This window comes from Copidosoma floridanum, unplaced genomic scaffold, assembly GCF_036245765.1.
Source record: "Copidosoma floridanum isolate Cflo_tuat_1 unplaced genomic scaffold, Cflo_Japanese_pri ptg000014l, whole genome shotgun sequence".
Taxonomy (NCBI): Eukaryota; Metazoa; Arthropoda; class Insecta; order Hymenoptera; family Encyrtidae; genus Copidosoma; species Copidosoma floridanum.
Genome location: NW_028321891.1, coordinates 3492238 through 3518656, shown reverse-complemented (window position 1 = coordinate 3518656; position 26419 = coordinate 3492238). Strand labels below are relative to the sequence as shown.

The following is a 26419-nucleotide window of genomic DNA, read 5'->3' as shown; positions in this document are numbered from 1 at the left end:
CTCGACTTGGAGAGAACGACAGCTGTTATTATCCTCGCTAAGAAATCTTTGACTTCCCGACTCGCAACGTTCACTGTTTATGCGCCAAGGGGAAGATTGCACTTTGAGCGACAAAGATTACTTTTGCATATACAACTATTACAATAGTGATGGTAATAATAATAATATTAATAAAATTATACACTACAAGTATAGGATTATGATGAGGATGATGATGATTATCATCGTAGTCGGTTGTTTAATAAAAAATAGCTCGTAAAAAAATTGAAAGCGTGTATTTTTTTATACTCTAAAAGATTTGATTTTTTTTTTTTGTTTCGCATAAAAATCTATTGCACAATTTGCATGAAAAGATATGTCATTAAGTAAACAAGAATAAACTGGAAAAACAGCTAGCGCTAGCGCTTCAAAACCTCTGTTCAATATTATTAAAAATATATTTATATAAATATACTCACACACGTGAATGTGTAGATTCATATTTTTCAATTGTCAAATATAATCTTATATGTATATAAACGTATATATCTAACGCGGTTTCAGGCAGGAGCTTGCACCATCGATGCAGCAATAATTTCACCTGATAACATGCTATGCTTATTTTCGATTCAAGTCTTGTTATGCAAAATATCGTCGTACATTTATGAATGGAAGAAAAAAGATGCCACGAAAAGTCTTGACGAAACGTTCTTCTACTTTCATCCATTGTGAAAATGAATTTTTGGACAAATGACAAGGAGGAACAATTTATTTCGTTTTCGCAGCAGCAGGTCTTGGTCGGAGATTTTTCTTTGCCCCTTGATCTGAGTCGGCATCATCTTCGGAACCACCAGATTTCTTGTTTACTGTTTTTAATAAACCAAGATATAATTCAATTATTCAATCTCTTAACAAAAATCAATCAAGAATAATTGAGAGACCAACCTTCTTTTTTCTTGGGTTTTTGTTTAATTACTTTAGCTTTTTGAACTGGAGGCTCGATTTCTTTTGAACGTTTACGCTGGTACTTTAAGAAAATGTATGCCAAATAAAGTTGGAATAAAACAACGGCTCCAAACGCAGAAAATCGAATTGGCGGAATGTTGAAGTGTCCTTCATTAACGCTTAAAACTCCTTCAAACTGTCCCAAACCATAAATAAAAACAAGGGCTGCAGTTAAAACAGACAAAATTCTAGCAGCAACGTACACCGTGTTGGCCAACATAAATGCCGCTGTAAGTAATGGGAAATATTTTTAAAAACAAATTTTTGTCATATTATAATACTTTTTACAAACACATTTATAATGATTATAATAAATAATGAATAATTCACCTTTGGATGACTTTTCTTTTTGATCCACAAAATGAATCAGTTTAGCACTATGTGTGAGACCTTCCCCAGCATGATGAAGAACTATTAAAACGAGGGCAACTTGTTGGAAACTAAAATATTTGACAGATTAAGACTTAACGTGATTTGAAAATAAGTTAACATTAAGAAAAATCGTAATTCATACTTTAAAATGTAAGCAGCAGTTGTAAATACTAAGCCAATAGTTGCTTGAACAATTCTACTGGGAATTTCTTCTCTCTTAGCTCTTTGGAAGTACAATTCTGGATAACAATGAAACCAATAGGCCAATTGACCAATGAAAAATAATTTAAGAGAAAACGACATTGGAGCTGGATAATCGCTCCACAGTAGAGATACATTGGGAATAAAGTTTTCTCTGAAATATAAAAATGTAAAAATTAAAATTGGTTAACAAAAAAGCCATTATTAGTAATAAAATCAACTGAGTATCAACCTTATAATGATGTCTATCCCCCAAATCACGGAAATAGCATAAAAGACAGCTAACTGGCTCGACTCATTGAATTTAGATAGCTTACTTTTGCTCAGTTTGAGGCGTTTTGATATTTTCTGTAAAAATTGTAGTTATACAAGACAAACTTTTTAACTAATACGTAATTAAATAAACATAAAAGCAGCAATCCCAGGTGGAACTTACATCAAAAAAGTATTCTTGAATAACAGCATGCAAGATAATTGTGATGAGAAAATAAAAGAAAACTGCACAAGCGTCCTTCCATCCAGTTGTATACTTGGTTGGCTGAGGAGGGACTGTACCATCGATTGAAATCAGAGATGTAGCATTGTGGTGAAGAGCAATGAAGGTGTAGGCCCATGGTGATGTCGCCTATTGGAACAATAGTTGAATTAAAATTTTGACAAAAACTGTTAACAAATTGATTATCATCATCAACGATGATCTTATCTCAAAATCGAAACGAAATTTGGCAAGTAATCAAAGAACTATCGTAGTTTGTGACACTAACATATGGCAACAGCTGATAACAGCAGCAGCCATAAATAGTCCACAAAGTCATTTGTTAAAATGTATGGTAAGTCAAGAATACACTGTTAATAGGTCATTTTGTAAACACAACGCTAGAAAAACGTAAACATAAATAGTAATAACGAGAGCAAAGGTATCGAATCTCTTGAAAAAAATGGGAGATTTTCTCTCGCGGACGAGCCGCTATTGGAGCACATACATGGGTATACTCTTAGTTAAAAAAAAAGCAAACGATTGTTATTCGGCCAACCCGGTACAATTCAAAAAATAGAGCACGGTGGTGATGGTGGTTGTCATAAGCATACCTGAACCATAAGACCAACAACGAAGACCATCGCCACGCAGGAAAAAATGTCCGCATGATTTTGGATGACGAACTCGTGGCTGAGAATCGGCGGGTTCTTGTTGGAGCTCTTCCTGCCCTTGACCGCGACCATACTGGCGTAGTCGTGTCCTGGGAGAATAAAAAAGCACGGTGGACTGAACCCTGTACTCTCTCTCTCACTGCTGGTGCGTGACTGCTAGGATTAACGGCACACTGCTGCTGCTTCTTCTTCTCTGGGGCTCGGAATATCTTGGATTTAAATACTCTTAGCTCAGGGCCCGCTGCCGCCACACTCTGATGTGAAGATCGAATAATACTTATCGGGTAATTAAGTATCGGCCACAGTGCAAGACAAGATCGGCTTATAGCGTGAAAGATGCCACGCCACCACTTTATATATGTATATATACACCAGGACCGCACGTTCCGACGTTGAGACGTTCCGCTTCCGCATTCGCAGCGAGCAGACAGTATTCTATTGGACCTTAGAGAATATATACATGTATATATTCTCTAAGTATTGGACTGTCTGTTCCGCACCTTGAGTGATTTCGCAAGAAATTGACACCCTCTAGAAGAGTCTTCAAAACTTTAGAAAATTCTTTTTTTGAGACGCACTTTTGTGAGTGTAGTAGAAATTCTTTGATGTAACATTTGTTTAGATATATAGCCCTGTAATAAATTTTTAATCTAAAAAATATTAAGTCTGCATGAAAACATGTGGTATATAAGTACAAAAAAAGTATAGTACTAAATGAATTTTATTTAGGGCAATGCAGAGGTGAAATGATTAATTTTTATTTAAATTTTCCAATAAATATTAAAAAATCTTACATCAATTTTTTTATCTCAATATGATGTGCCTCTTAAATTGTACTTTTCTCCAATCTTCGAAAATTTTTAAATCTTACCGCTGTAATTCTCTTGGAACTTGGAACAGTTGGAATCCTTGAACTTCAGAAAAACACAAATGTCATAAACGGGCCAAAATACTTGGTCGTGATTCGTTGTCCCATGCTGGTTTGCCTCATGCATGTGTCTGGTATTTACAATTTGGAGAAATCAACAATTGGAGAATGACAGTCAATAAAAAGATGGAAAACAATTTTAAAAGTTAGACTCTTTGCATTAAGTCAAAAGTTATTTTTATTTGATTTCTTGCTCATTTATTGAAATTTTGCTTCGAGGTTAGACTTGTATTGTTCATTCAATCGGATCTAAAAAATTATTTAATTATAATTTCAGCTGTTTGGGTTCGCTACGGTACAACGAGTTCGGATAGACATCAATTGTTTATGAAAGAATATTCGGTGAAAAATCAAGCTCCAGAATATCCAAAAGGAAAAACTCTCTTTGTATTAAATGTACCGCCCTATGCAACAACGGAATCTGTGACTCAAGTGTTTGGTGATGTTTGTGGAGCTGTGAAACTTGTCAAGTTCCTTGAAAATCCAGATCAAAATTTAGGTTTCAAAACGGCTTACATAGTATTTGCAAAGGAAAAAGCTGTGAAAAACGCTTTATCTCTGAAGTCAGAGTTTACGTTAACTTTGAACACAAGTAGTGTACCAGTATTAACAGGAATTGAAAGTAAGCTTATTCTTTATTATGTTTGTTTGTTTCTGTTTTTTTTATTTTTAATAAAACTGACTTTTTATTTCTAGAATGGTGTAAGCAGTATAACGAGTCTATAGAAAATGAATCTAAGATCAAAGAAATAATTAACCAATGCTTAATTAACTTTGACAAGAAAAAGGAACAAGAAAAAGATCAAGAAAAAATGCTTGAAGAGGTAGATAGTGATGGGTGGACAACTGTAACTAGTAAAAAAAAGAGAGGAAAGTTGGCTGTCGCTAGAAAGGAATCAACATTCAAAAAAATTCATGCCAAGGAAGAAATTAAGAAACCTAAAAGAGAGCTATTGAACTTTTATACTTTCCAAATTAGAGAAGCTAAGAAAGAACGTAAGTAAAAAAACGAGTCACTTGAAGAAAAAAGTTAGTTTTTTTTTAATATTTAAAATATTTATTCTTCTTAATTACAGGTCTAGCAGAACTCCGTAAGAAATTTGAATTAGATAAGAAAAAACTAGAACAAATTAAAGCTAAAAGAAATTTCAAACCTTTTTGAATATTTATAAATATAATTTGTAAAATAACTATTGTATTGTTTTGTAAATAAATTTATGGATAAACGATTATTTTTTTATGTACAAATTTACCAATTTACAATGGACGACTGTTTGATATTTATGCAGCTTTAGATGTGTATGTTTGAAGGGTCCATTCAATTAAAAAGTGCTGATAAGCAAGTGGCTGTAGGAGAGCAAGCAGCTCCTCTGTAAATAATTATCATTTTACTTTCAAAATAAAATTTTCAAGGTTTATCAAGAAACAGAAAAAAATAGCCTTTAAAACACTTACGCTTATTCCCATATATACAGTTGGCAGACATTGCAGAACTTACTGACTGAGCAAGCCTTTCCATAGCGAGATCTTTGCAAACAGTTTCCAATTCAGCATTATCCTGTAACGTATCTGTCAACGCTCGAGTAGTTGACGCTAAATGTTGGGCGGAAATTGCGTGCTTGTTGCTCTCATTATTTTTTAATCTCAATACGGCGTCCATCAACAACTGTTGTATTTTCGAATAACACTTTTGTTGTTCTTCCTTATCTGCACTTTCTTTCGATATCCTCAGTGGACTTAATACACACCACCTATAAAAATTACCATGATAAAGAAAAGGAATTTTAATATTTTGTTAAAATAAGTGAACATGTACTACCTAAAGAGGCCTGCTATCGGTGTTATTGGAGTCATGGGGATACTACCAGTAGGAAGTGCAGGATTATCCGTTAGAGAAGTTAGTAGCAGGCTAGAATTATCATTGATCCAGTCACCCACTAATTGTAACAGTTCTATAGGTGGATTTGTATCTTTGTAAACTTCACCAATTGCTGTTAATAAATTAGCAGTAAAATGTGGAACCAAATTAGGAAGCGGTTTGAGTCTCACTGCTGAATCAGGTATAAGAACAAAGTAATCATTTATTAGGTGCTTTGCCAAGCCCACGCACTGCGTCGAGGTAGAGCCCAACTGTTGCATCCAGATACCTGCAGCATTTAGAACGGCTTTTTGCTGCATGGCTATGCTCAAAGAAACCAGATTTCCCAAAATTTTGAGCCTCTGAGTTTCCGCTGGAAAAAGTGACAAGAAAACCGCATTCCTCACTGCAGGACTTCCACCAGGACTTTCAAAGAAATCAATAAAAACATCGATCAATATTAATTCTTGTATCGCATGAGGCACGTTGCGTTTTTTTCGCCTGTCTATTTCTCCGAAAACAAATTCTGACATCAGCTCCGATTGAAGATCCATTTGTTTTCCCGACCTGCCGCACAGCATTTCTAAAATTCAACATCAAGCTCAACGAAAATCATATACTCAAAAAGTTAGTAAATAATGGTAAATAAATTAATATTGACGAACCTATTCGACATAGCGCCTCTTTCGCATTTACCGGAAAATCCAATTTTCTCAAGGATTGCTTTATTTCACCCGCAGACATAGCGCTCATTTATTACAACCACTTAATCAACAAACAATAAACGTTTTGCACAACGAAGCTCTGCTGAATCAAAAAATATCAAAACAAACCTCGGACACTCTCGGGAGCAAGAAGTTTGACCCAAAACACACGCCAGTGGTACCAGCACACACGTGCTCTCGCGCGATTCATAAAATGTGCTCGCAATGTTGTCAACTTGTCAACTTTGGCCTTTCCGCATACTTCTCGCTTCAAAGAGTGAGATAGCATCAGTAGCACTACACTGTATTACTGTATAGCACAACAGCAGCAGTAGACTCTATAATATAGTCACAGTAGAGTGAAGAAATGGAGAGTTGCTGGGTAAAGATGGATTCTTGAGAGAGCAGGGAGGATAAAAAAACAGCAATACATATACCCACGATCTGCCCAAAGCGACGAGGAGGCGAGGACGACGAGGTGGTGGTGTTACCAGGTTCCTGAGGAAGTCGTCCGAGCAAACCAGAAACCAAAATGATTGTACAGGAGCCAGTGCAAGTAAGCATCGTCAACCTTATTTGCGATTTCGCGAGTAGCTTTTATCATTATGTATATCTATACCAATCGGATCTATAGGTATAATAGAGGTAAATTGATTACTTATCATTGCGACAACATGGACAAGTGCATCAGCACAGCATTTGCTTACTCATAAGTTCGATCTCTCCCTTACTTACTTTCCACCCTGATGATGATGATGATCAGCCCGTCTGCCTCCCGGCTCACGGATTATTTGTTCATCTTTGTTTATGCATATATACTTGCTTGAAATATATAAATCACGAATTTCATGCTGAAACAGTAGACGTACTTACAACAGAAATGATAAAAGTACTCTTCTGCAATGACTTTAAGTGCTTTTGTATTTTTATGCTGCATCTCGTATAATTTTATTTACAATGTATTTGCAAAATAAAAATAAAAATTAGTACATCTACAAGCCTTGCAACACATCGAGAAATTTATGTTCAAAGCGTAAATCGGGTAGAGAAAGTAAAATAAGTACTTGTTGCTGGAAATTTTCTAATATCTTAGAGATACATTGGCACTATGTGCGTCAAATAACTGAATGAAAAATATTTTACTTTTAGGCAGCCATATGGCATTGCTTGAATCACTATGCTTACCCGGATGCAATATTCCTTGCAGAAAGACTTTTTTCCGAAGGTAGGTTGAATGATTTTTCATTGCATTGAACATCAAGTACTAAATCCTCGGTGTTCCATTCGTAGTGGACAACGAAGAAACACTTTTTCTACTAGCAACTTGTTATTATCGTTCTGGTAAAGTAAGGCAAGCACAGGGATTGCTGTCAAAGAGATCTTTAAGCTCACCTCAATGTAGATTTCTGCTAGCCAAATGTTGCTACGATTTGGAAAAATATGCAGAAGCAGAAGCAGCCATTATTGGTGGCTATTTCAAGCAGTTGAAAAACTTTGATGAAATCGTTGCCCAGTTTGGGGATGAAGCTTGCTTTTGTCTGCAAATTTTAGCCAAAGTATGTTACAAAATGACAAGGACTGCAAAAGGAAACGAAGCTCACAAACTGGCCTTAAAGTTAAATCCCTTCTTGTGGCATTCTTTCGAAGAATTATGTAACACAGGCGAAAAGGTTGATGCAGGAAAAATATTTCAGTTGGATAAATTAGATAGTTTATCGACGTGTATTGGTAGTGCACCCATCACGTTAAATATTCAAGAGCCAGAATTAATCGTGCCTAATACCAGTGCTCCCAACACTCCAACGTCATACAACTTAAATATGTGAGTATTCATTTTTCATTGTGTATTGTGGATTGATGAAATACTAGAAAACAAAGCTTTAAAACTATTTTTAGAACACCAATTCAGGGGCCAAATAATATCAGACTGCACTCTTCGATAGACGAAAGTCCGCAAAATTTAATTACAAATTATAATAGTTGCTCAACTATTTCGCCTCGCGCGAAACCGCCACGTTTTCGAAGTATGTTTAGTAGTTCAATGAGTCCTTTGACGCCCAGTTTTGGAGTTCTACCTTTGGACATGAACACGCCAGAGCCTCCACTTTTAACTAATCACTCGACACTCACAGAAGCAAATGACCAGAAAGGCTTGGCTAAACGCGTTAGTAGTTTAAAAGCCCATGTTGGGGTAAGATTAACTTGTCAATTGACATTAGTCACAAATTTTCTAATTCATAAAGTTTATTTTTTCTGTTTGCAGCAATTAATTTCACGAAAAGAAACTCCATTGCAACAAGGAAAGCTAGTATTCTCACAGTCTGGAAATACCAGTAATACCGCAAATATTACTGTTACTCCAACCACACCTATTCCCTCTCAACCAACTCTTCAAGGTCTCAACGTTAGAAGGTCATCAAGACTTTTTAGTCACAGTTATTCAGTAAAGGTGGGTCATAATTATGTACTTGATAATAATAAATTAATGGAGAATCTGGATTATTATATTTTCTCAAACTCTAGGAAAATAACAAATCTCCAAACAGAAGTAAATTTGCTACTCCAAAATCTCCACTAAGAAAAAATAAAACAAGACTGGCAAAGAATAATCTTAAGACTAGTTTTAACGAAATAAATGAAAAAAATAAAAATGAGAAGGAAAAAAGTGAGACTATCACGTCGGAAAAAATTGTAGCCAACACTAATGCGTTAAATCAAAGTAACAGTGCAGCACTCACAAGTCCAGTATCTATTCAGAAACATTCAGCAGGTACATGCGTTTTTTAACACGCTTTGTTAAATCAATTTTAATACATGTATAGATTTTTTTTTTTCTTCAAATCAATAGAGGGTTTAATGTCTTTGCTACGACAACTCGGAACGGCATATCAAAATTTGTGTCAATTCAATTGCATGGAAGTAGTTGAAATATTGACTGCATTGCCAGGCCACCATTATAACACTGGCTGGGTCTTGTCCATGTTAGCTAAAGCACATTTTGAAATGATTGATTATAAAAAGGCGGCCAGGTAAAATAGCTTCTCGCAATTTGAGACCAATTGGTATTGAGTTGTCATAGTTTTCTTATCCAAATGTTTGTTGTAGCTATTTTTCACAAGTAAGAACTTTGGAACCTCACAGAACTGAGTTAATGGAAATATATAGTACAACATTGTGGCACTTACCAGCTGAAGTGCAACTTTCGACGTTAGCCCAAGATCTTGTTGCTGAAGATCGAAATTCAGCTGCAACGTGGTGCGCCGTTGGAAATTTATTTTCCGCACAAACTGAACATGAAACTGCTATTAAATTCTTGCATCGAGCTATTCAAGTAAGTGTTTATATTTTAGAGCGTCTAATAATACCTGCGTAATTAACACATCTTACATCCATTTTTTTTAGGTCAATCCAAATTTTTCGTATGCACACAATCTTCTGGGTCACGAGTACGTTATTACTGAAGAGCTTGACAAGGCAATGACAGCTTTTAGAAATGCCATAAGGCTTGATCCACGGCATTACAATGCCTGGTTTGGCCTGGGTACTATTTTCGCAAAACAAGAACTCTTCACTTTGGCAGAGTTACACTTCAAAAGGGCCTTGGATATAAATCCTCACAATTCCACGATAAAGTGTCACATTGGAGTCGTGCAGAATGCTCTAAAGAAGGTTGATCAGGCTTTGCAAACTCTGAACAAAGCAATTGAAGCCGATCCCAATAATACACTTTGCAAATTCCATCGCGCAAGTATTAATTTTAACAGTGGCAGACACGCGGAAGCGCTTGTTGAATTTGAAGAACTGAAAAATATTGCACCCAAAGAATCGCTAGTCTATTTTTCGATAGGAAATGTGAGTGATGTTAAACTTTATAAAAATTACATCAGTTTTTTTTTTTTTTTTTTTTTTTTTTTTATATAATATGATCGTCAATAATTGCGCATATTTCAGATTCATAAAAAATTAGGCAATACTCATCTTGCATTGATGTACTTCAATTGGGCCACAGATTTAGATCCGAAAGGTATTAATAGTCAAATAAAGGAAGCTATCTTAAGCCCAGGACAAAATGAAGACGAGTCTCTTGTAACTCAATCTGGTAAATAAAAATTTTTCAAAATCACTTAATTGCACAATTAAAACAAATTTACCGTATTTACATATTTTTTTTCATCAGATGAACCAGTGCAACAAAGTTCCACCGAAGGTGAAGCTAGCCGAGAAGCAAGCGGGGAAGGGAGTAATGTTGCTGCTAATGCAACTATTGAGACGAATGCAGAAGATAGCGATGATAGCTTATGAAGATTCAAATTAGTTAAAGTACTGAAATTTTTGAGTGATATGATGATGTATGCCGTGTTAGTGTATGACATGACAGTGACAAAGAACAAAACCTGGACATTTTTAATGAAAAATTAACTACTTTACATTGATACATTGTGCTGCCTTTTACGACTCGAGTGAATAACAAGAAGTCAACGTCTGATTTTCTTTAGTATTTGTTTAATTTAATTTGTCCAAGTGATAGATGACATTAAAAAATACAAACGTGTAAGAAAAGGCGAAACCAAAAAAAAAGAAAAAAAAGAAAAAAAAGAAAAAAAGAAAGAAAGAAAGTATAGTCGAGTGATTTCAATTAAGTGGTTAGATGAGACAGAGACTTTTGTTATTGTAAATTATTGTGTTATTGATGATCTATATTATTTTATGTGTCGAGTGATTCTGGCAAATCTCGTTTAAGAGACCAGTCGGATAATGCAATTTTCCTTATTGGGAGCTGTAGAATTGACAGAGTTAATTTTAAGCTGCATCCGATGGAGGAGCTGCGTTTTGTGTAAAAATGTTGAGAGCAATTCAATGGAAAGAAATGAATGTAAATTGCAGATACGAGTAAAAAAATAAGGATGCAAAATATATATATTAATTCCTATTGAAAAGCTTTTGATAGCATATATCTTCATACAATGTGCCGAACAAAAACAAGTGAAAAGATCCCCATATCTGCATGATGAACTGTACAACAAAGCTTTGTTGCATTACTCAAACGCTAAGTAATTTTACATCCGATAATTTAATACAAAAAAAAAAGGTAAAGCTTGTTTAACCAAAACCGTGAACCCTTTTTATAATAATTCCTTGAACTTACCTTTGAATGATCGTGTAAATGTATATGCTCACAGACTCACACACACATACGCGTAAACGTATACCTTAATATTGAAGCCATAACGTAAAACTTAATCGTGGTTTAAAAAGTTAACTGTAAGCATCAAACAATGTATTTCTTTAACATACTGAAAGCATTTATACCTAACTCTACAAGATTAAAAGCTTGGTAAATGTAGTTAATGTAAAAATTCATGAACAAAAAATTTATACATTTTTTTCGTACGAGCTCGATGCGGAATCACGACTTAAGAAATGAAAAAAATCAATCAATTTTAAATTCCGAGTAAACAATGATGTAGAGAGAAAAAAAAATTTTTTCCATGTTTACGACAGAATTTTGTGTCAAGAGTATATAGCGAAATATACTCGCTGGGAATACGAATCTGTGCAATGTTCAAAACGAGGCAGAACAAATTTCATTTTAACGCTACGCTAATAATCTTTGAACATCAGTGCGATTTCCTTTTGTACAGGGGTGTAATACCCATTCGTATATGTAACATAAAAACTTGTGATATAAATATATACATATATCATAAAAATAATATTTTGCTTCAAGTTTTGATAAATTTTATTTGATGTCAACATAAAATATACTAACTCCTAAAACATTTTTTTTTTAAATTTCTTTTCACACATGTATATTTGCCATCTTTTTTACATTTCTTCTCAAACTACTCGCAAAACAAGTGCTTTTTTTTGAGCGTTTTAGTTGTATAGAACCAGCTAAGCTTAGATCGAACTAAACTTAAAAGTTATCGCAAATCGTTAGAATCACCAGGTGGATAAACAGTTTCCTGACCGACAAATCAGAATATTAAAAAAAAAAAAAACAAATTTATTTAAATTCGTGGTTAAACCCATATAGTATCCATATAGTAGCAATAAATACACGCGCCGTATTTACAATGTGATACGGGTGGCTTTCACACTCATACTACGATGCCACGGTATGACCTTGCTCGCTTCGTTACAATCAATGTGTTATAAACATGAAAGCCGTCCGAGCAAGCTGCTGAGTAATTGAGTAGACAGTATATTCGGTTGAATGAAAGTATAAATTATATAGATACATCTCTCTAGGGAAAAATGAGTGGAATCGTCGAAACTGGTAAATCTATTTCTTTTCTTTTTTTTTTTTTTTTTTTTTTTTTTTTTCTTAAAATAAACGTTTCAAATTATCAACGACATCGTATTTTCTCTCGTTTCTCTCGCAAAGTTTTGGGCCAAGTGAGGAGCTCCGAGCTCGGCAGGGTGTTGACTCACGAGCACTTGGCTCTGGATTTCGACAAATTTTACGCGCCAACGCCGAAACTTTTGCAAAACTTCGTCAGTGGACACATCAACCTGGCCAACGTCGGTGTTATCAAACAATACCCGTAAGTACTAGTACATCATGCTACATAGGAAAATATATTTGACAAAAAATGTCAAATCGACGATAACGTGTTTAATACATATATGTATAGCTACGGCTGCAAGTACAACATCAGATTCAACGATGACGACAGTGCAGCAGCTGTGCTGGAAGACGTGGGCTTTTACAAGAAAAGCGGGGGCGGTACGATCGTCGAGAACACGAGTCACGGTATAAAGCGAGATATCCCGCTGATGCGAAGTGTCAGCGAAAAAACTGGGGTACACGTGATTGCCGGCACTGGTGCGTCAAGTTGCATGAATATTTTACGGGGAAGGAATTAAGCTTAAAATGACCCTTTTTTTTTTGACATCTCGCTTTGGGATGAACCATAAAAAAATAAAATAGATGTAAAAAAAAAAACAAATGCCATTTACTGTAGGAAAAAAAAGTGAGTTTTTTCCAGCTAATCTTACTTCTAGTTGGTTTGGTTGTGATATGAGAAAACGATGTGATATCCCAAACTACTCATATCTATAATAAAGTGAATTGGCAGTAGGACAAGCTTGATCATCCCCCACTGAAGAAAGATATTGGCGGTTAAAAAAAAAAAAAAAACCAATTTTTTTGTCCCAAAAAGGCCATTACGTAGCTCTCACTCAAAACGACAGCGTTTTAAAATCGACGGAGGAACAGCTGTACGACGTGGCGATGAAAGAACTGACGGTGGGCTGCGACGAGGATCCATCGGTGAAGGCGGGCTTCATCGGCGAAGTCGGGAGTTCCTGGCCCATCGAAGGTATACGTTGGTAAAATATAAATATCGATGTACCATGTGTACAACCTGTGCGTATTATAAAAAAAAAAAAAAAAAAAAAAACTTACGATTTGAAAGATTTCGAGAAGAGAGCCATACGAGCCACGGCACGCGTGCAAGAGCAGCTCAAGTGCCCGGTGAGCTTTCACCCCGGCAGGGACGCCGCGGCCCCGTTCGAAATTATGAGAATCTTCACGGAAGCCGGGGGCAGTGCCACAAAGGCCGTCATGTCGCACCTCGACCGTACGAAATAATAACAATGATAATGTATTACCATCGTAATATACTTGTGTGTATAGCTGAAATAATGTACAATGTATTTTATATTTTTTCGCGGAAGGAACGTTGCTGAGGGGCGAGGAGGTTTTGGATTTCGCCGAATTGGGCTCGTACTTACAGTACGATCTTTTTGGGACCGAGTGCTCGTACTACCAGTTGCACGAGTCCACGGATATGCCCTCGGACGCCCAACGCCTCGAAAAAATGCTGTTGATCAGGGAGGACGGGAGGTTGGATAAGTTGCTGATGAGCCACGACATACACACCAAACATCGCCTGGTACAACTGACCATATATACAATTAATTTATCGGTTGGTTTTTTTTTTTATGACATAATTGTTCGTTGCAGATGAACTTTGGCGGTCACGGGTACGCTCACATACTGAACAACGTTGTTCCGAAAATGCTAATCAAAGGATTCACGGAGCAAGACATTGACGCCATTACCATAACGAATCCGAAAAATTGGCTCTCGCAGTGATCCCATCGCGTGTATAAGTATACTTGAAATAATGCAAACGATAGTATCAATCTATATTTTACCAAATAAAATTATTGACATATAGAAAACAACGGTTTTTCTTTTTCTCTTTCGTAATTAGAAAAATTTACCTGCCGTTGCTGCAGAAAATCGTTTTTGGTTTTGACGTTCATTTTTTACATCTATAGGTATAGCATTACTTTTTATGAATTATAGTTGTTACAAACACGCGCGCGTGTCTTAATGTGTAGGTACAGTAAGAATCCAACAATCGTTACAGATTCAAATGCATCGATCGATCGTTTGATACAGTGAACGTACACCTAGTGGTAACAACCAGAGTACACCCGCTCCCTTAACGACGAGCTCATACAGTCAGCACCTACGTAGCATAAATAAGTGTACACACAAATAGCAGCGTAAATATTAGTTGGCTATCTATATAATTCCTCGTACTCGTGCAAAAAAACAACGCGTTCTCGAATCACTATACTCATTTGACAAAACTGCATGGAATTTAACGAGCGTCGAAACACCGTGTGCTATAATATAATATATAATGCTTGGTAAAAATGGAAAAGTAACGCGCAGTTACGTTAAATAGTGCAATTCGCAAAATACTTGCCCGTAAGTACCACACACGCGGAAGTAGCGAAGTTTTATGTTTGACTGATAAAAAAGTGTTAAGTGATTTTCTGTAGCTTTGACTTGTTAATGTAAAAAAGTAAAATTATTTATTCACTCTGTCGGACAGTGACAACATGTACACAGTTTGCGTGTGAAACAATATATACGCTTTGAAGCTGCTTTAACGAATCAATTTTATTCGCATAGATGGATAGATAGTGTACAGAAGGTGTACATTTTGCTACGTGCACGCGCTACGTAATACAACATACGTGAACGGTTGCTGGTGCTTTACATGGCAAAATATCGATTCCAGGACAACGCGGGGAGATCGACCGATGGACATTGGCAACTAATAGCGCCTTTGAGCCACATAACAGTTTTGCGATGAAAGGCACCAAGAGCGCTTATTTAACGGAGAAATGGTAGCGATGATCGTGCTTTTCGTCGCGAGTCTGTTCTCCCTTCGTTACTCGGACGCGAAAATTTTGACCGGTCAACTGATAACGCATCAAGTATACATACACAATTCATACATATATACGTACATGTCTGATGATGGCTTACAAAAAAATGTCATAGGTTTAAATGTGAAATTTTCAGAACTGGGCCTTTTTAGCTAGGTTCTGCTTCCTCTCGGAAAAGGGAAAGTTCAAGTATGACTTGACCATTCGGGACAAGGACACGGAAGCAAATTTGCTCCTGTACTACGACAGCCCGTCCCAGTGGCCGAGCGTGTACCCGTCCAACAAAACTTGCCCGGAGCGCGAGGCCGTTCTCAGACGGGACCTCGGCCAGATAGTGTCGTTGTCGCCGTACTCGGCGTACACCGAGATCTCGGGCTGTGAGTTCGAGAGGAACAGTCGGGCAGAGGTCCACTGCAAGAGTTACCGGGAGTTTCGGTCCTCGAGGCCGAGGTGGTGGTTCATAGCCATTTCCGACTGTCACACAGACAAGGGCTTGAACATCTCTTACTGGATATCCTTGACGAACGCCGAGCCCGGCAGCTTTTGGCGCGAGCACTTTTCGGCCGACGAATTTTGTCGGTATTCGTTTTCAACCACGACTGGCACTTATTTGCTAGAGCAACAAGTGTATAAACTCATACTTTTAAATTGCCTGTGTTTGGAGCGAGGAAAGATTTCAATTCTCAGTTACAAGTTTTCACATTACACGTGTATAATATTATTATACACTTTTTGCTCTATACGCATCAGTCGTGCCTTATATAGTCTTTTTGATGAATTTAGCCACTTGTTTTTTAATTTGCACAACTTGGTTTTTGCAGATATTTTGCCGGAACTCATGATTGCGACTTGCATTTACACGTTGTTGGTGGGTTTTAGTATTTACGTGGCAATTCAATTGCGAACGAGAAAACTATTGCACGTGACGTACAAGATGTTCATGATATCCCTGGTGGCACAGCTCTGTGGACTCATGTGCGAGTTGTACAGTTATATAAACAGAGCCATAAAGGGACACGATTTGCGAGGATTTACTTTGCTTGGGAATTTATTCGAGGCCTGCTCCGAGACTTCGTTCACGACTCTCTTGTTATTGATGTCCCTAGGTTTTACGGTGACCAAAAGTCTGCTGAATCCAATCGAAGTTTGGAGACTGAGCACTTTCATCGGAATAACTATATCCATGCAGATATTGTTGTTCATTTATGAGTCGGAAGCATTCGACCCGGGGCTAATTTTGTACATCTATGAATCTCCTCCAGGGTGGGCGTTGCTGGCTTTAAAAGTTTGGGCTTGGGTTGTTTTTGTCATTTGTTGCTACAAAACAAGTCAGCTTTATTCAACGAAATTTCATTTTTATGGATCACTCTTGTCTCTTGGTTCAGGATGGTTTCTGTGTCAGCCGTTGACGGTACGTTTTATACTTTTTTTTTTCTTACAATTATAAAATTATCAAATAAGAAAACAAAAAAGATTTAATGTTAAAATAAAATATTTAGGTTTTGACTATCACCTTCCTAGTAGACAAATGGGTGAGAGAGAGCGTCGTGAAGGGCTTCTCTCTTTGGATAGTATTCGTAGGCCATATTACTTTTCTTTATGTAACTAGACCCTCCTCGGCTAATATTAATTTTCCTTTTCATATCAGAACATGTCAAGTAGTTCCTATAGGTGGTCAAGGACAAGGCCACAGTTATGAACCTTATCCTCATCCAGCTATGACGGTTTTCACCCTTTCACATTCCACACCAACAAATTTTAATACTAATACTCAGTAAAAAAAAAAAAAATAAAAAAATAAAAAAAAAGGAAAAGAGGACAAAAACATTCTTATATTAATATATTTGTACATGAAATCAATTGTGATTATTTACATATTTCTTATTATGTGAAAAATAAAACAACTTATATACTTATTTACAAAAATACTCGATGTTTTTCTTGGCAACCTAATATCCATGCACTACTTATGTAGTTCGTTTCCTAGTCTCGAGAGCACTTTTTAATTTACAGCAACTAAAGCACATTACATCATTGATCACAAGAACCATCAGCCCAACCATCACGCCACCTTTGATTAACTAATTTACAGTCAAAAAGTGGTTTACCTAATTTTTCGTTGACTTCGTTGTGAATGTCACACAACCATTGAGACAGCCGATGCTGGGAGTCAGTTTGCGGAGGTGACTCTTCCAGTTGAGCTTGAAGATCCTCGGCGCAAATGCGACACGGATAGAATTTCGCGAATAAATTAAAAAACGTACTCATACTAGTTTTTTGCTCGGCCGTCGGGGTGTCCGGATAATAAGCTGCCATTGTGTGTAAAAACGACCACGTACTTGAACCTAATTCTCCTCTATCCAGTGGACAGTCCTTGCGGGATACTATCGCGGTACTCTCGACACTTTTCTTGTCTGGATTTTTATCCTCGCTATTTTTCTAAAGAACAATCATTGTAATATATAAAATAAATTACACAAGTAGAAACGAAATTTCGTCATCGAAACTACGTGCACTTACCGACTCGTTGTAAAATGCCTTTTTCTGTAATTTCGCCCAATATTTAAAGTCCGAGCATGCCCGGCAGGGCTTACCATCAGCGCCGATTTCCATTTTTCACGATAAAGTTGCACACTTATTATTATTATTTTCTTTCTCGATCAATTTACACTCATCAACGTTTGGAACATTAAAAAAAAGAGTGCACCGTAGACCGTGTAGCAGAAAGCATTCACCCGTGCATGCTTGTGACTAACCTTACCTTCCGTACACTCACCTAACCTTTTTGTGTTTACATACATGCATATATATAGCATCGACAACGCCAAACACACGCTCAAGATAGTTGTAAAGCCGCAAAGATATTTAATTTCTGTATAATTCGGTAAAAATGCTGCCGTCCAGGATACTTATTTCTGAAAGCTGAAATTTTTATGTCCCACTGTTTGATACAAACGCAATGGATAATATAGAGTTACTGTTTTTCGATACGTTCTCTCACGACATATCCGAGGTAAGAGCAATCGTTCCCTACCCAATGCTTTTTTTTTTTTTTTCACTTTCCTCGAAATTAAAAGTGTGCGATTTTACAGGAGCTAAATTTAGATTTGGTGCAGTTTCCCAAGCCAGTGTACATAAGCGAGGTAAGAATCATCCCCTTGGGAGCTCGAGTACAGGCTGATTTTCCTGGTGGCGTTCGTCTCGGGTATGTAACCAACTTTTTCATCCAGCAGCTTCAATATCGAGGCCACAACCATATGGGGTCTATTTTTTTTTTTTTTTTTTTTTTTTCAGGGCGACTAATCCGTCGCAATTCGAAATTGAATTTTTTGTCAACGACTTGAGCAAACCTGGAGCCTCGACGTTTGAGTCACTCGGTGGACTGGAGTACAAGCAAAACGTTCACATTCAACTCGAATGCGACAGAAAGCACTTGCCCACTGACGGATTGGTCTTGAGAGGCTGGTATACGACGATAACCTTGGCGGTGTACGGTAGTCTAACGAAATCCCTGAGCAATCCCCAAGAAATTCCAGCATCAGCGGCTCAACCGCCGCCTTGTGCTCCTCCCGTTGTCGAAGAAGAGGCACCGGCAAGCAATGCTCCCGCCGTTCCGGACCAAGAACAAGAATGGTACTACGAGAACCAAGCTCATGCCACCAATACAATGGTAAATATGTTTGAAATATTTCTCAGACTCTCGAAAACTACAGCGTGAAATTGTGTTTTCATTCTTGTAACGTGCATTACAACAGGAAGCAGCAACAGCAACACCCTCTCCTCCAGTTCATGTCTCACCAGTTGTGGAACCTACAAAGGCTCCGGCAGTTCCAGAACCTACCAAGCCAGAGGGCCCACAGTGGAAAGAACAGGAGTCGTCGCCCGTGGCGCACAAGACTGGAAAGAGGCCCTCCACACCGCCAACCGAGTCCCTTGTGTCTCTTAGTCCGGAATCTATATCCGCTGAGGAAGAGGAAGGCGAGCGGGAGCAAGTCGAGGAGCCGGGCGCCGTGGAGCCGTTCGAGCCGATTCTGTCGGACGAGGATGTCATGGCGGACGACGATCCTCCGTCCGTTGACTTTGACTACGATAATTCGATCCAGCTCGGCGAGCTGTACACGATCAGCCCACCCGACTTGTTGGAGCTCGACAAGTACGAGGACAAACTGACCGAGGGCGTCGCCGAGAAGCTCATCGACATAATTAACAGTCTGTCAAAGTCGGTCACGAACTTCAGTAACGCCTCTGGCCAGGAGAAGGAGACGTTCGTTCACAACTGCGAAAACTTGTGTGTAACCCTAGGAAACTTCGAGCTCGGCGATAAAGATCTGAAAAGCTTATCCAGCGTTGTCGATGCTGGGCTGAACGTCGAGTTCGCGTGCTCGCAGCCACAGCCAGCCTACAAAGTCCGGCACGTCAAGGTCGGTGTCAGACTAGCCGAGGCCCTGTGTCGCCTACCATCGGGGCCCGAGATCCTCTTGGAGGTCGACGCCCCGAGAAAACTGCTGTCGCTGTGCATGCGTGAAAACGTGGCGCTTCCTGTTAAACTGGCGGCCATCAGAGCCGTCGATGCAGCTCTGATCAGTCCAAAGATCGTGGAGGAGTTCCTGAGGGTCGAAAACGAACTATACAAGTTGACCCTCGTGATGCTCGACTCTGCCAAGCTGGCGAGACTCAAGTACGCCCTCAGCTCTCTGCTGAGAAAAGTGCACGTGTACGAGACCCTCGCCGAGCTGCAGGAGCTCACCGAGCTGGAGATCACCGAGCTGACGAACGCGTACGCCTACGCCCAGACGCTGATGGCCCAGCCGAGGCGCCAGCTGCCCGTCAGCGCCCAGATGGAGTTCGAGAGAGAACAAAACCGCAACCCCCAGAGGCATCTGATCAGCTACTTCGATCATTGGAAGCTCGCGGGCCGGCTGCTCCTGGTACTCTGCTCCCCCGACTCCGAGGTCAGCCTGATACGGGCTTGTCGGCGATTCTTAGCCCTTCTGGCTGAAACAAAGGACGGTCTGTTGTATCTCCTTAAGGAGGTAGAAGTCACGAAGACTCTACTGAGGGTCCTGCAGTATGACGAGCCTGGTCTAGGTTCCACGATTGCCTGGCGGCTGCAGGTAGTGCAGTGCCTGATAGCTATCGAGCGCCAGACGGGGGACTGGACCCCACTGAGGAAGCTTCACTCCTTCCTGGTGCACTCCGAGGGTCTGCGGGCAATCATTCGCGTCGTCCCAATGGAGAATTTCGTAGACGTCCTGATAGGCTGTCTTCCCAACGGCGACCTCGTTGAATTCGCCGGTGAGTTGATAGCCACCGTCGTTCGCTACTCCAGCGAGATCGAAATATTCCAGAACAGGGCGGCCGACCTGCTGCTGGAGAAGCACGCCAATCACTCGGTTCTGCGGGACGTGATTCCCCACTTGAGCGTGGCAGCTCAGCCCGCCCATTGGAACTACGGCGACGTGACCTCGCTCGTGAGCATCGTTCGAAAATATGCCGAGAGGGCATCTACTCTTCCTGGTGAGTACTGGCATACTTGATCGAGCAGCTGATTCGATTTTTCGTGTACATTTACTTACGTGCCATTCCTTTGATTTTTACTTTCAGGAGAGCTTATCACAGCCTGTCGCATCTTGCACTACCTGGTTTTTCCCGCGAACGACGACATCGATCCCATGGAGCCTTACATCGAGCTGAAGCACCGCAACGCCTTGACTCAGCTGTTTGCCGCGGACGGTCTGACAGCCCTGGTTGCGGTGATGATAAACATTGGCCAGTTCTACGAGCAACCGCTGCTGCACCGAGCAGCACTCGCCGGCCGTAGACGCCTGGCCTTGATAGCCCTTCTGGCGCCTTGCGCAAGGCTGATCAGGGCCATACTCGAGAGACTGGTCAAGTGCATGGCCACCGAGTTCAAGGACCTGACCGCGGTCGTACCGCTGCTCGGGGTCTACTGCCTCGTTGAAGCGATGCTCCCGGAGAGCGAGACTCGCGCCTTGTCCGACGACATCGTTGAGACTCTTCTGGTCTTTACTCGGGCTGTTGACTCGGACGGCTCGGGTAACGTCGCCAAGTCCTTGTGGACGCAGATGCTCGGTGAGGTCCTCAAAGTGGTCTCCTCGAACCCGTGTAACTTCATACCAGGTCTGAGGCTGTTGGCCAAGTTGCTGCCACCCATACTGTCACCCGTGGAGCTCAGCTCACGGGACAAGGTCAGAGTATTGGGCTTCAGGAAGCTGTGGTCGGCCCATTTACAGGCCCAGGCCACCAGCCTCACCGAGACGCTTAGACTGCTTTGCGCCAGCTGGAACACGGAACTGCTGGCTTTGCTTTCTGCCGTTTGCAAGCAGTTGAGTGACCTCGCGGCTCCGACCGCGCTGCTGGTTGGACGGTGTCTCTTGGACGGGATCCTCACGGCCAACCCTCTCGAGAGCAACCTGCCGACGCTGGCTTTGCTCGCCGATTTGACCAGGCATGCTCCCATGAAGGCTACACTGCTGACATTGACGAGCCCTGCTTCCAGGGCACAAGTCAAATCGGATCAGAAATACCCCCCGGTCATTGAGATGATGTGCGCGGCTTTGAAGAGCACGAGCGATGCCAGGGTTCAGAGGGAGCTGGTCGATGTTTTCGAGACGCTTTGCGATCACAAACTCAGTTTGGTGCAGGAGAGTACCGAATCGTTTGAGAAGCAGCTGGCCCACTCGATCCCGAGTAAAGAGCCGCTGCTAGCCATCATCGCGGCCTTGATTGAGATTCTCGCCAATACGTCCAAGTATCAAGTTGACGTCCTTGAAACTGCTCTGAGGATACTCATATCACTGACGAGTCACAACTACGGGCTTTATCACGTCAAGAGTTGTCTGGAAAACAATCCGGAAGCATTGAAAAGTCTTCTCGAGTTCGTCGCGCAAGGTATGCTATTTTTTATCATTTTTAATTTACACGGAGCGTACAACATGTTTTCTCTCGTTCGTTTCAGGAAAAGGTGAAGACAACGAAGATGAGCCACAGAAGAACGAATCTTTATCAGAACTGATCGTGAATTTCCTGGACAGTTTAATATCTTGTAAAACTACCGAGAGAACATTGTCACTTCGGCCGGCTCAGCTGTCGGTATTGATATCTTGGGAAAAAGAGAATCATCCATTGGCAAGGATTCGACAAGCAGCCGACTTGGCCGAAATCTTGCAAAGTCTAGAAGACAAGGAAGAAAAAGAATCTGTGCCAGAAATGCTCGAGCCTTTGTTGTTGCCTCCCGAGGCTCTGTTGAATCAGTTTGCTCAACGATCTACGACGGTTAGGCAGAATAACAGCATAAAAAAGTCATTGTTAGACGTACAAAGTGACAATACTGTGGATTTGTTGGCATTAGCCACGGAGTTGCTGCCTGCCGATTTCAACTTGTTATCAGAGGCACAGAGAGTGTGCTCAAAGGTGCCTCTTTACTACACGACCCACGCCAAATGTCAGGAAGAAGTGCAGCATTCGCGGGAAGGTCAAAAACAAATAAACGCGCCAACAACTAAAACGAAACAACCTTTTGGTAAAATTCGAGTCGCTTGAATAAATATATGTAAACTTACTCGTAATTTTAGAATTTTCCATTAACATTTGTTATTTACAGTTGCACCGATGCGAGGCAGAAATCAGTATTCTAATTCGATGCGAGGAAATTCAGTGAGCGGAGGTGTTGGAAGAGGAGCGGATCCATTTCGCTCTCGGCCACCCAATACCTCGAGACCGCCTTCTCTGCACGTCGATGATTTCGTAGCTCTGGAAACATGTGGAGCACAACCGACCGGACCAACAGGGTACAATAAATTGAGCATCAGAGGATCGAGTCAATCAAGAGGTGTCATAAGTAACTCTCGAAGCAGACCCTGGGTTCCGGAAACTCGGTCCTCGTACATGCGTTAGTTTATTTTTAACTTTTTATTTTTATAACTATGAATTCAATGAAATACTGATACATACGTTTGATTTTATTCCATTTTACTATCAATACGACAGGCGTTTATAGAAAAACAACTTTTATTAAAAACTAGACTAATAATGTACATAACAATTAAATACATTTATTTATGAATTCTCTTGAAATCATTGTTTGTTGCATTATAATAAGTGAACATTTTCTTTTCATTTTGCGACAGATTCTCGTTCTGTTACGACTTTCCTACCCATATCTTGTAGCCAAGTTTTGTATCGTAAGTTGAAAGTTGCGAAACCAACTTTAAATCCTTCCTTTTGTGCACATGGATGCTAAAGAATCACACAAATAGAATAAGCGTACGTAAAATTTTTTTAACATTTTAAATTTTGTTTTATTTTATTTTCACCTTCATTTTGAGCAATCCCGACATTTTCTGTTGAAAAGTATCTAGTTTCTCATAAGTCGTTTCTTCCAATCGTACTCTTTCGCGCCTAACTATCTCCATCAACTGTAATGTGAAACTGAAATCTCTTTGATAAAAAGCAGATTGAAACAATGTATCTGCAACATATTTATTTATGGTATGACCAGTGGCTTTCATAGCTGCTAAAAGATCTTTACTCTGATTTGTCGAGTTGCATGCAAGAGCCATTACTCCATACGTCACGATATTGGGCCTCAAATCAGCCCTATGAATGTCGTCAAGAACTTTCTGTAATGAGATTGAAAAAATATAAAAAAAAAATAAAACACCAAAACGACAAATACACTTTCTTATAAAAATTTTTTTTTTACCTTGGCATCTTTGGTAGCACCTCTTAAGGCACGTTTTTTTATTAACATATTGTAAAAATCTATATCCAGTTGTAACTTTTCTGATCGAGCATATTTTATAATCGCATCTTCTGCAGCCACAGAATCTGGAACTAGTTCAATCAAATACGTTACGGTTTTAACATTAGGCGTTATTTTGTCGTTTTTCATTTTTTGTAAAAATCCTTCAACACCCCCAAACAGAATTAGTTTATTTTGTTTTAAAATTGCATCTAAATCCAAGTTGGCTAGTGTCGGTGGTAAAATTTGTACAGATTTTTCTGAGAACATAGAATCTGTCGACTCTGAAGGTTCTGAGTCTGTAGATTCTGAAGTAGGAGCATCCAGTAAAAGCTGATTTGTTGCTTTTTTGTGTATATTTTTCAAGGGTAAAGAACTAATGACTGGTGGGTACAACAACAAATCCGGTCTGTTATCGTCTGTAATAATTGCTGGACATTCCTCACTTGGAAGAAGTAGTTGACTTACAGAACAATCGCTACCAAAATTGGTGTCCCTAATGGCTCTCAGTATAAGATTGTAAGTGAATATATCAGGCGGAACCTGTGAAAAAATTCCCATGTTTCAAGGTAATTAACAAAATTTGACTACAAGTATTTATGGAGGACTTACTCTTAATTTTCTCATCAGTTGCCAGACATGTAAAACATGCTTCAGTCCAGATTCCTTATTCGAGTTTGCAGCAAACATTAAGCTATTCAGCGTTGATATGCCAATTTTCATTTTTTTATCCATCATTTGTTGAAAGAGTTTCAAAGCTTTTTCATACTCATCGTGTTGTCCATAAGCTTTTACCAATGCATTGTAATGAGCATGGTTCATAGGCTCTTTTTGGTTCATCATATAATCCTTGATTTTTTCCAAGTATATTAAGGCTTTATCAGAATTTGGCGAATTGGCACAAGCATTAAACAAACTTGTGTAGACATTGCCTTTGATTTTATGTTTTGCCGCTTTCATTTGCGCGAAATACTTGTAACAACCTTTAACGTTTCCTTGCATGGCTAATCCTCTTATTATAAGGGTAAACATGTAAGGTGTAGGTTTATCGTAGTTTTTTCTGCATTCAAGAATTATTTGTTCCGCTGATTCGAAATCTCCTTTATCCATGTAAGCTTTCATCATGTCAGCGTATTGTCCAGGAGATGGTTTGAGTTTACGCGGCACCCGTCCTCCCAGGGTTTTTAATCTTTCTTCTTCTTTCTTCTCATCGGTATCCAATGCAACTGCTTCATATTTTAAGCCACCCATTGCACCAAACACATCAGATTCAGGAAGTGGTGGAGGCAACGGAGGTATCTCTTCTGTTGAATATTTTAAACAACAAATTTGATTTACTGATTTCCCTGGGCGGTACTCAATACAATTTAAATCAGAAAAGCGTAGTTTCTCAAATTCCTTTCTCAGTGTATGAAGATGAGAGGCTTGCGACAAATAACTGTTACTTTTAGCATTTGTAAATTTATCGAGACACTGATTGTTAGTTGCAAACCGTAGCGACTTGGAAAAACGTGAAAACTTTGTTGAAAGAAGCATTTTGCACACTTTAAAATATGTAATTTAAGCTGATTCGAAAAACTTCTCGTAATTAACACTTGTTTTTAAGTACTCTAATGTTTCTAAAGTTTATACAAGTTTTATCTGGATTGAAATTATTTCTCTGAGATGTTTAATAAATACGGCGAGATATCACACAAAAACATTTTTGCACTTATTTAAAAGATAATTTTATTAATTTATTTTTATCATACTTTACACGCATGGCAATGCCGCTATTGCTTTAGGGCCTATTCACGGTTCTACTGATGAGTTTCACAACACGACGTATATATATATACAGCATAAACAGTATACTGCATTTTTTACACTTTACTTATTTATTTTTTAATTTCAATCATCTGACAAACCAACAGAACTCTATTTATTAGACAGAATTTTAAAAAACTTCGTTTAATAATTTGCATTCCTTATTAAGTGAAATTAATTGCCTAAAATTCATTGTCCATTTGATAGCATATTTGAAAAAATCAAGTTTTCTTTTCTATATGAATCTATAGACACTTCCATCAGTTGGTAAAATTAGATAGTTGTTAATAATTGTTGTAATGCATATGGTAAGTAGATATTTAGAATTAAATATTTGAAAAATGACCGTGGGTGACGCCACAAGTGCATACATGTATATGTTTGCGTGCGTGGGTGGTTTATTTTTTTTTTGCCGGTAGCAGAAAGCTAGTGCCCATGCTTGCGCTTGCAAATCA

At 39.1% G+C, this 26419-nt stretch overlaps 9 protein-coding genes across 11 annotated transcripts; 5 read left to right on the top strand and 4 right to left on the bottom strand.

Moving 5' to 3' along the window:
- Positions 1-256: 256 nt before the first annotated feature.
- TRAM (translocating chain-associated membrane protein 1) lies at positions 257-3055 on the bottom strand. Its single transcript, XM_014351275.2, has 7 exons — positions 2647-3055; positions 1994-2182; positions 1790-1905; positions 1499-1711; positions 1315-1424; positions 925-1212; positions 257-845 (listed from the first exon to the last, which is right to left on the bottom strand). Exons 1-7 carry the CDS (start codon positions 2776-2778, stop codon positions 748-750), a joined length of 1146 nt encoding a protein of 381 aa, XP_014206761.2. The 5' UTR covers positions 2779-3055; the 3' UTR covers positions 257-747.
- A 604-nt stretch (positions 3056-3659) lies between these two features.
- LOC106638270 (ribosomal RNA-processing protein 7 homolog A) lies at positions 3660-4861 on the top strand. The gene is made up of 4 exons (XM_089592219.1): positions 3660-3779; positions 3912-4256; positions 4331-4630; positions 4711-4861. The coding sequence occupies exons 1-4, from the start codon at positions 3743-3745 to the stop codon at positions 4794-4796; spliced, it is 768 nt and encodes a 255-aa protein (XP_089448345.1). The 5' UTR covers positions 3660-3742; the 3' UTR covers positions 4797-4861.
- On the bottom strand, positions 4816-6737 carry LOC106638269 (integrator complex subunit 15). The gene is made up of 4 exons (XM_014351368.3): positions 6158-6737; positions 5454-6075; positions 5090-5385; positions 4816-5004 (listed from the first exon to the last, which is right to left on the bottom strand). The coding sequence occupies exons 1-4, from the start codon at positions 6243-6245 to the stop codon at positions 4916-4918; spliced, it is 1095 nt and encodes a 364-aa protein (XP_014206854.2). The 5' UTR covers positions 6246-6737; the 3' UTR covers positions 4816-4915.
- On the top strand, positions 6529-11874 carry Cdc27 (cell division cycle protein 27). Of its 3 annotated transcripts, none has more exons than XM_089592218.1 (11): positions 6529-6752; positions 7346-7421; positions 7487-8018; positions 8123-8387; positions 8460-8645; positions 8720-8966; positions 9045-9225; positions 9302-9527; positions 9599-10048; positions 10148-10295; positions 10374-11874. In XM_089592218.1, exons 1-11 carry the CDS (start codon positions 6729-6731, stop codon positions 10496-10498), a joined length of 2460 nt encoding a protein of 819 aa, XP_089448344.1. In that variant the 5' UTR covers positions 6529-6728; the 3' UTR covers positions 10499-11874. The 3 variants fall into 3 exon arrangements, with proteins under 3 accessions (XP_089448344.1, XP_014206704.2, XP_014206703.2); XM_014351218.3 differs by having other exon boundaries at positions 6530-6752; positions 8093-8360; XM_014351217.2 differs by having other exon boundaries at positions 6530-6752; positions 8093-8387.
- Positions 11875-12342: 468 nt separating this feature from the next.
- On the top strand, positions 12343-14371 carry LOC106638218 (phosphotriesterase-related protein). Its single transcript, XM_014351290.2, has 7 exons — positions 12343-12476; positions 12585-12744; positions 12835-13025; positions 13363-13521; positions 13618-13782; positions 13880-14097; positions 14169-14371. The coding sequence occupies exons 1-7, from the start codon at positions 12455-12457 to the stop codon at positions 14298-14300; spliced, it is 1047 nt and encodes a 348-aa protein (XP_014206776.2). The 5' UTR covers positions 12343-12454; the 3' UTR covers positions 14301-14371.
- Positions 14372-15151: 780 nt separating this feature from the next.
- Positions 15152-17172, top strand: LOC149374751 (transmembrane protein 145). Its single transcript, XM_089592025.1, has 4 exons — positions 15152-15442; positions 15531-15969; positions 16216-16805; positions 16894-17172. Exons 1-4 carry the CDS (start codon positions 15350-15352, stop codon positions 17170-17172), a joined length of 1401 nt encoding a protein of 466 aa, XP_089448151.1. The 5' UTR covers positions 15152-15349.
- Positions 17173-17280: 108 nt separating this feature from the next.
- On the bottom strand, positions 17281-18132 carry Alr (Evr1_Alr domain-containing protein Alr). The gene is made up of 2 exons (XM_014362554.2): positions 17915-18132; positions 17281-17833 (listed from the first exon to the last, which is right to left on the bottom strand). Exons 1-2 carry the CDS (start codon positions 18005-18007, stop codon positions 17426-17428), a joined length of 501 nt encoding a protein of 166 aa, XP_014218040.1. The 5' UTR covers positions 18008-18132; the 3' UTR covers positions 17281-17425.
- A 60-nt stretch (positions 18133-18192) lies between these two features.
- On the top strand, positions 18193-24006 carry vir (VIR_N domain-containing protein). Its single transcript, XM_089592213.1, is given in 7 exon segments — positions 18193-18407; positions 18487-18599; positions 18689-19064; positions 19150-20911; positions 20999-22314; positions 22316-22937; positions 23019-24006. Coding segments are annotated over 7 exon segments (4536 nt in total). The 5' UTR covers positions 18193-18353; the 3' UTR covers positions 23312-24006.
- LOC106638207 (pentatricopeptide repeat-containing protein 1, mitochondrial) lies at positions 23408-25915 on the bottom strand. Its single transcript, XM_014351277.3, has 4 exons — positions 24771-25915; positions 24120-24701; positions 23731-24036; positions 23408-23653 (listed from the first exon to the last, which is right to left on the bottom strand). Exons 1-4 carry the CDS (start codon positions 25692-25694, stop codon positions 23531-23533), a joined length of 1935 nt encoding a protein of 644 aa, XP_014206763.2. The 5' UTR covers positions 25695-25915; the 3' UTR covers positions 23408-23530.
- Between the last annotated feature and the right edge of the window lie 504 nt (positions 25916-26419).